Source organism: Molossus molossus, unplaced genomic scaffold (assembly GCF_014108415.1).
Source record: "Molossus molossus isolate mMolMol1 unplaced genomic scaffold, mMolMol1.p scaffold_m16_p_20, whole genome shotgun sequence".
NCBI classification, from domain to species: Eukaryota; Metazoa; Chordata; class Mammalia; order Chiroptera; family Molossidae; genus Molossus; species Molossus molossus.
Window position 1 is genome coordinate 32927285 of NW_023425356.1, and position 8415 is coordinate 32935699.

At 39.5% G+C, this 8415-nt stretch overlaps 1 protein-coding gene across 1 annotated transcript; it reads left to right on the forward strand.

Annotated features, from left to right (window-relative positions):
* Positions 1 to 40: 40 nt before the first annotated feature.
* LOC118637253 (C4b-binding protein alpha chain-like) lies at positions 41 to 5960 on the forward strand. The gene is made up of 4 exons (XM_036272512.1): positions 41 to 244; positions 2697 to 2888; positions 4948 to 5123; positions 5678 to 5960. Exons 1-4 carry the CDS (start codon positions 121 to 123, stop codon positions 5810 to 5812), a joined length of 627 nt encoding a protein of 208 aa, XP_036128405.1. The 5' UTR covers positions 41 to 120; the 3' UTR covers positions 5813 to 5960.
* Positions 5961 to 8415: the final 2455 nt, after the last annotated feature.

Sequence of the window (8415 nt, forward strand, 5' to 3'; positions counted from 1 at the left end):
CCTCCCCTTTGGTGACGCAGTACTGGGACTTTGCCAAGGCCAACCGAGATCCTTGGCTTAGGCACCATTTCAACTGTTACTTAGAGAACTTTTCTTCGTCTTGATTCAAGGTGTCCAAGAATGCTGAGCACCAGTGTGGCACCTCTGAGACCTTGCACCATGCCTCCCAAGTTGCAGGGCATTCTCCCACCCTTACACCTCCTTGGGGTCGTGGCCCTACTGCTGTGCTCTTCTGGCCTGTGTGGTGAGTACAGTGGTTATTGAGGGAAGGGGGTATTTCTCTAAGATATAGAGAAAAATATCAAACAAGAATTCATGAAATATAGCGAAATGGTGGTAATTTATAACCTTTTCAAAAGAGTACAACGAACTATATTATTAATAAAAGTGAAGAATTTTAAAATATAAAATAAATTGTTCTAGATAGAGGCTGTTATTATGTCTAGAATAATTGTGTTGATATGTAAAAATTCTTGAGAGGCTGCTTTAGCAAGAAATAATCTAATTTTCAAATCAAGTTATTATATTTAAATGCTCCAAAATGCTTAAAACACATTTACTTTCCAAATTACTTCATCTACAGTCTTAGCGATTCATTGGGAAAAAATTTTCCATCAGTAAAGCAAAAATATTGTCTGTTATCACACTTATTAAATTTTCTAGGTTAAAATATAAGGTGCTTACAAACTATAAACCATTATATAATAATTGTAAGGCATTGCTATTGAAATGTAGAAAAATTTTTACAAAAGAAGGAGAAGTAAAAGGGTTTGAAATAACTTATCAGAATCTGTTATTAATAGAAATTAATTTGTTGTTATATTATTTAAATGGAAATGTCCTTTAAGCAATATATTCTTCTCTTGTGCCAGATAAGATTATTTTTTTAACCCGAGATAATTAATTTTCATAATAAAGATATTTATATGTATATTCCCTACAAATGGCTCTCATGGCATAAAAATGTAGGATTTGGGATAGCTTCGAGGGAAAATCCTGACTCTAAAATAACAGTTGAATGCTCTCAGTGAGCTGGCAGATTGATTTGAAAGTGTGGAAGCCATGCTTTCTCCAGCACTGAGGGTGGTAAGGGCGGAGCATGGGTTCATTAAGGCATGCTTTCCATTTGGAAGGTGATTTTTCACATCAAACCCATGAACATTGTTGAGGACAATTACTAATCAGGTTATAGAGTCAGTACAGCACAAAGAACTTTCTCCTCAGGGTATGTTCAGGCTTCCAACATTGTCTCTGAGTTCTCCTCAGTTGGAGTCTCAGGTAACAGGAGAAGACCTTATCACTATTTCCTCATGTGTCTGTTTCCCTGTCTCTTTCTTCTGTCACCTCAAATCTTCCATTATCTATGGCCTTTACCCTCTGGAATGGCATTTACTGTCTGTCAACTTTGACCTGAATCTCCTTTCTGTCTCTGCCCCACCCTTTTCTTTACTGTAACAATCTTCTGATGCCAGAGACGATGTTCATCGCCTCAATACTGATCTGCTTTTACTATCTTATCAGTTACTCACTTCTACTCGTCCTTCAAGATGTATCTCCAACGCATTCCTGGACGCCTTCCCCTGGTACTCCAGGCCTCGGTTCTGTCAACACCTTGTCCTGTAGCACTCATTTCCTGTCCTGCTCTTCCGGCACGTGTGTGACTGGTGTTGTGGTATAACTGTTTAAATGGCTGTATCTTCTCTTTCTCAGTACATTGCAAGTATAGCTCTTAATATAACCCAATATCCTGGTACAGAACTCCATATATATGTTCATTTGTAAAAATTAAGAGCTATTTTTTAATGATGTTTTTATTGATATTTTAGAGAAAGAGGAAGGGAAAGAAACATCAATGTGAGAGAGATACATCGATCAGCTGCCTCCTGCACGTCCCCTACTGGGGACTGAGCCTACAACCTAGGCATGTGCCCTGACTGGAATCAAACTGTGACCTCTTAGTCCATAGGATGATGCTCAATCCACTGAGCCACACTGGCTGGGCAAGAGCTTTTATTGATTTTAGAGAGAGAGGAAGGGAGAGGGAGAAAGTGTAAAACATCGATGTGAGAGAGAAACATCCATTAGTTGCCTCCCATATGCACCCCAACCAGAGATTGAACCAGCAACCTGGGTATGTGCTCTGACTGGAAATTAGAACCTGTGACCTTTTGGTGTATGGAATGACACTCCAACCAACTGAGCCACATCGGCCAGGGCAATAGCTATTTTTTATATTTCTATGAAGGTGCTTAATCTGAGGTTTAGGACAGGCTACATGGAAGTTGTTGACTCATACACAGGTGAATTAAACAGATGTTACCTTGGAATTGCTGTTACTGTGCTTTCTGAACCTCCCAGAGTAGAAGCCTTGGGAGAGGCAGAGGTAAGGGAAATAGTGCTTGACCTGAGCTGATTCTTGGCCTCACGGATGTTTAAAGCTTACTCTGTCTCATGTGAGTTTGTTTGTTTGTTTTTGTGGGTACTCCGTCATCACTGAGGACCTGCCAACTGCAATTCCTGGGGTGTGGTCAAACCCACCTCCCATTCTGGTCGATTGCTTACTGTTTCCTATCTCCTCAATATCTGGTGACTCCTAGAACCTTTAAAATATATATAATGACTTAGTTCTATCAAATGAGAGGAGTCCCTCAATCTGAATTATTAAATAGATTAAACTCTAGCTCATTCTCTTCCAGACTCCTCTCTCACCATTGAAGACTGCAGTGTGTCTCCTAGCATTGTCCATGGATCCTATCATGACATGAGTTCATTTTTTTCCTTTACGACTGTGTTGTACTATACATGTGATGAAGGATATATTCTGGTTGGAGAGGCCAAAATCACCTGCAGAAATTCACAATGGTCATCTCCAGCTCCACAGTGTAAAGGTAACTTCAACTTTACTGATGGCTCCTGCTAAGGTACAACCACCATGAAAATGAGTCTTCTCCCAGCCAGAAGCAGCACTTAGAAAATTGTATTCTGTTTATTCATTTCATGTAGTTAATATTAATGCATGCATATAGTACACTATTTTTAAAGTGTGAACTTATCATCCAGTTAACCCTGCTATTACCAACATGTATGTTTTCAGAGGTAGTCTAGGCAACCAGTTTTTGATTTGTTTTAATACAAGTTTTAATTTAAATATGACATACTATAGAACTGTGCATAAATCTTAAGTGTATAGGTCAACAATTATCAGAAAGTGAGCTGACCCATGAAACTATCACTCAGGTCAGGAAGCACTACCATTGTCAACACACCAGAAGTTTTCTACTTGTCCTCTCTCATTTACTCACCAAAGGTGGTCACTATTCTAATACCATGGATTAATTTTGTCAACTTTTTAACTTTATATAAAATAATCAAGCATGTACTCTATTGTGCCTGGCTTGTTACCTCAACATTATGTTTTGGAAAATCACCTATGTTCTTACACGTAATGATAGTTTATTAATTTTCCTTGCTGCATAATATTCCTTTGAATAATATACCACATTTTACGTATCTTATAAAAGTTTGAATTTTTTATGTTTTAGGCTATCATGGATAACGAATGCTCTTATAAACATTCTTGTACATGTCTCTTGGTACAAATGTGCCATCACTTCTGTTGGGAGTAAACTTAGGAGTAGAATTACTGTTTCATAAAGGAAACACATATTCATTTTTAGTAGATGATACTAAATTTTGTTCAAAAGTGGTTGCAACAATTTACGTTTCCACCAGTAGTGTATGAGTGTCCTAGTTTTTGTTTTTTTTTATCCTCACCCGAGGACATTTTTCCTTTTTTTTTTTTTTTTGTTCAGGTAGAGTGGGAGGGAGAGAGAGGAACAGAGAGAGAGAGAGAAACATCGATGTGAAAGGAACACATCAAGTGGCTGCCACCCGCACAACCGACCAGGGCCGGGGACAAACTGCAACCGAGGTACGCGCCCTTAGCGGGAACCGAACCCGGGTCTCTCAGGACCGCGGGCCGACGCTCTAACTGCTGAACCAAACCGGCCAGGGCGAGTGTCCTAGTTTTGATAAACAGAAGTTCTACATTACATTTTGCTCAATGTATCAATCTTTTTTTTTTTGATGGTGGAGCTTTTTGTGTCTTTTAAAAGAAATATTTACCTACAACAAGGTCACAGAAATATATCCTTTTATGTTATATTCCAGACCTTCATTGTTTTATTTTTCACATTGACCACAAAGAATATTAGGTGGGCCTTTTAAAAAAATCACACTGTAAATACCAACTCAAGGGGCTAATTTCTCTCCTTTGCCTCCATTTAATACAGGGAGATATTAAGGCTATGCAATTTAACACTACATACTTGGTCTGGCTGGTGTGGCTCAGTGGTTGAGCATCGACCCATGCACTAAGAGGCTGCTGGTTCAATTCCCAGCCAGGACACATGCCCAGGTTGTGGGCCCAATCCCCAGTGGAGGACATGCAGGAGGCAGCCAGTTGATGTTCTCTCTCATTGATGCTTCTCTCTCTCTCTCCCTTTTACTTCCTCTCTAAAATCAGTAAAGGAAAAAATATATTAAAAAACTTAATAAAAAATATAAAACTACATACTTAGGATCATGCAAAGAGTAATGTTTTGAGATATAGTAGCTTTGAAAACTCAAATTCTAGAACCACAATCCCTAGTTTTGTGTCATAATTATGTCACCTCAAAGCTAAGCAACCTTAAACAAGTCACATAACTTATCTGCACCTAATTTTTCTCTCTAGCAAAATGGAGATAAGAATAATGTTTTATGTTGATAGTATAATGTAAATTATTATTATTATTGTTATAATAGTATAATAAATAGAGGTAAACACAACTCTCATCATGCAGGTATAATTTTTAATCAGTTATTCACCCCTCAGTATACTCTACTATTGTAAGATCTTATTCTGAGAATCACAAGATGATCAAAATTGTGTTTCCATAACAACAGCTCTGTGTCTGAGACCAGAGGTAGAACATGGAAAGCTGTCTGAGGATAAATATCAGTATGTTGAGCCTGAAAATGTCACCATCCAATGTGACTCTGGCTATGGTATGGTCGGCTCTGAAAGTATCACCTGCTCAGAAAACAGAACCTGGTATCCAGAGGCGCCCAAGTGTGTGTGGGTAAGTGGTACACCTTTCAGGGTGTTATATCACATTCTGAACATGGTAGTCTGCTTCAGAAAACTGTCCCAGTCAACACTAATGACATCTGACTTTTGTCAGGACCCATTTCTGAGTTGTTTAAATCACTTTTGGAATCAGCAATTTCACCCTCAAATCACTTGGTGAGCTCATTAAAGCAAGTTCTAATTCTCTCCTTGAATAGCAAAAAGAGCCGGGCCTCTAGATACAAGGGAGGTTTCCAAGGATCCAGGTAACCTGGCCCCAGCCTTGTATTTTCTACCATAAGTATTATATAAGTGTTATGCTTTTGCATAGCCACCAAAATCATCCCCGCAGCTGTCCCTCGAGAGGTCCCCTGGGTGTCTTAGGCAGCATTGTTCTCTCCCTGCTTCATCGGTCTGGACCCTAGTATCTTGCATTTCTTCCATCAGTCCTGAGGAGGGTCTTGATACTCCGATTTTGTTGTCACAAGTGAGGCATCCTGAAGGAATCTTCTACTTTTACAGTTTGGAGAGAAAGTTTCTCAAAATCCATCCTTTTGTCTCTTCCAGGAAATCCATAATGGCTGTGAGCAAGTACTAGAAGGCAGTAAACTCATTCAGTGTCTCCCAGAGCCGGAGGACGTGAAAATGGCCCTGGAGGTGTATAAACTGTCTCTGGAGATTAAACGACTCAAGGAAGAGTAAGACTCAAAGAGAAACACCAGTTAGAAACCAGTACATCCATTAACCCTCACTCATTCTCCCCACCGAATAAAGTATTAGGTACATTTTTTTTATTATTATTAATTGCTACTGAAGTACTATTATTTACTGAAAAAACTAAACAAACAAACAAAAAAGCCCGCAGACCTTTTAGGAGAATCTTAATGACACTGATAATGTAGAACTATTGATAATTTATATCTTAGCTCAGATTAAGCCTCTGTTTTCCTGGATTTGGTGAAATGGCAGAAATATATAATCACCTGTCAAAACTCCAGGTGTTTTTTTTTTTTTTCTTTAATTCCTGTGTAATGAAAAATTAGGGTCCTATATGAATCATTTCCTAATGTTTTTCTGATTCATGTTCTTTTCCTTTTTACCATGTTTCAGGGTATATATGGTCCTCAAAATACTTACTTGTACTTTGTCTGAGGTGTGTTCACCCTCCATCCCCACTTCCTTCCCATCCTTCGATGCCCAGGTCGAATATCACATCTTCCTGCAAGTATTCTCCTTTCTCTCCCTATTTGATCCCCAGGATTTTTCTAGAACTTCTCACTTCCTCTTTCTATTTAAGACATACCTAGTTTTGCTCAACTTTCCTTCCATTCAACAATTACCAGCTTGGAAGTCTTTGAAAGCCTGAGCTTATGGAACCCAAACATTCCTCTTGGGCACACCCGAGTCTTCCAGTTCACTTTAATCACTTTTTAAATATTTCAATTAAAATGGCTTTAGGGTCTCTTTTAAGTCAGATTCCCCAGAAGCAGACATTGAGAAGAGGATTCATATACAAGTGAGTTATTAAGAAAGGAGAAGGGGGTAGGATGAGCAGGACAGGGCAGGAAAGGAGCCCAGCAGGGCAATCAGGCAAAGTCCTACAGAGAGGGGCTTAACCTTGTCTCAAAGGGAACTCTGGACTATGAATTTGCTTAAATTTTGTCCAATGTCAGGCAGAGGAACTGGTCTTTCATTCTGCTGTACCAGTCAATTATTGATCAATGGCCACTTTGGAGGCACAGAAGCCCCCAGGAAGTCTAGCTCTATGTGGGGACAAAGCTGTCCAGCAGCTAAGAGAGTGGAAGGTATGACCTTTAGAAACCAAAACACAGAGAAGCCTGCAGAGGGGTGCACAGAAATGATAAAAGAGATGAGAGGGGCTGGGCAGAGCTTATGCCATGAGTCCCTCTTATCACCCTGGATATTCTCAGAAGCCTTATATTCCCAACAGTCAACAATTCTTTCCATTTTTGGCCTCCTTTGAAATTTCATCCTCACTCATGCTTACCTACTGTGGCTGGACTCTGGTTCCCCATTGCACCTTGATCAATAATAGAAACCATTTCCTTGATGTCTGCAAAACAAGTCACACAAGAAAGCTGCGTAGCTGATTTTTACTACAGATTTAGAGTTAACAGATGAGGAGGTGGCTGGCTCCCAGACAGGACTTCCACATTGGATGTGACGTAACTGTGATCTTCAAAGACCATTGCCTTCCACTGTCACCAGGAATCTTATCTGGCTGAGTTTCTCTGCGTGACCCTGCCAGCCTCCGGACTTGTCTGATCTGCCACTTTCTGGTCAGATCTTCTTGACACACATCCTCCATTCTTGTTCTCACTACCCCGGAAACCCATTTCTCTTTATTAGAGAAAGCATTTTAGCTCTCTGTCTTTCCCTAGTCTCAGGGATTTTTGTGCAAAAATTCATGAAGGTAATCACATAAACAAAGGGCCATCCATTAGGTTTGGGCACCATGCTGTAGAGAACATTTAGGGGAATCTCTGAATTATGAGTCTTTCTACATTTCTTCCCCCTCAGTCTCTGTATGTGGAGGGTGGGCAACGTGGAAACATTTTCACACTGATGTACGTTATGTCACAATTTTTTGTTAATTCTAAATTAATGACACATAGTTATAATTATCAAAGTAATACATGGGTGTGCAAACAAAAATTCAAACCTTCAAAGGGGTTGAAAAAACGTATAAATAAAATGCTTTGCCCTGGCCAGTGTGGCTCAGTTGGTTGGGTATCAGTGTGCATCAAAGGGTTGCTGGTTTGATTCCTGGTCAGGGAACATGCCTGGATTTCTGCTGGATCCCCAGTGGGGAATGTAAGGGAGGCAACCAATCAATATTTCTCTCTTTCCTGCTCCCTTTCTTTCTCACTAAAAACCAATAAAATTCTTTTTAAAAAATAAAGAAAAGTTATTCTCTTTTTGTGCCTCAGTCCTACTGTTTTGAATTTTTCTGCTGTTTAGCTTAATCCCTCTGAAGAGGATACACACATGATATCATTTTGACTTTTTATCTTTAAGATATAGATATTGAAAATTATGTGAGTGAATAAGCTCATCCAAGAAGAGCATATAGAATAAAAAGAGGAGGAGTCTGAGGACAAAACTGGGGAAACACCACTTTGGGGCTTTGGGCAGAAGGACAAGTTCAAAGAAACTGAGAAAGATAAGGCATAGGGATAGGAGGAACATCAGTAGAATGAGATGTCACAGAAACCAAGGCAGGATGAAATGTTAAGGAGGGAATGGTTAGCAGAATCAAATCCTATTGAAAATTCACTTTCAAA

Coding starts and splice junctions, on each gene's coding strand:
- LOC118637253 (XM_036272512.1), top strand. CDS start 121: ATGCTGAGCACCAGTGTGGCACCTCTGAGACCTTGCACCATGCCTCCC. Junction 245..2,696: donor GTGCTCTTCTGGCCTGTGTG/GTGAGTACAGTG, acceptor ATTCTCTTCCAG/ACTCCTCTCTCACCATTGAA. Junction 5,124..5,677: donor AGGCGCCCAAGTGTGTGTGG/GTAAGTGGTACA, acceptor TGTCTCTTCCAG/GAAATCCATAATGGCTGTGA.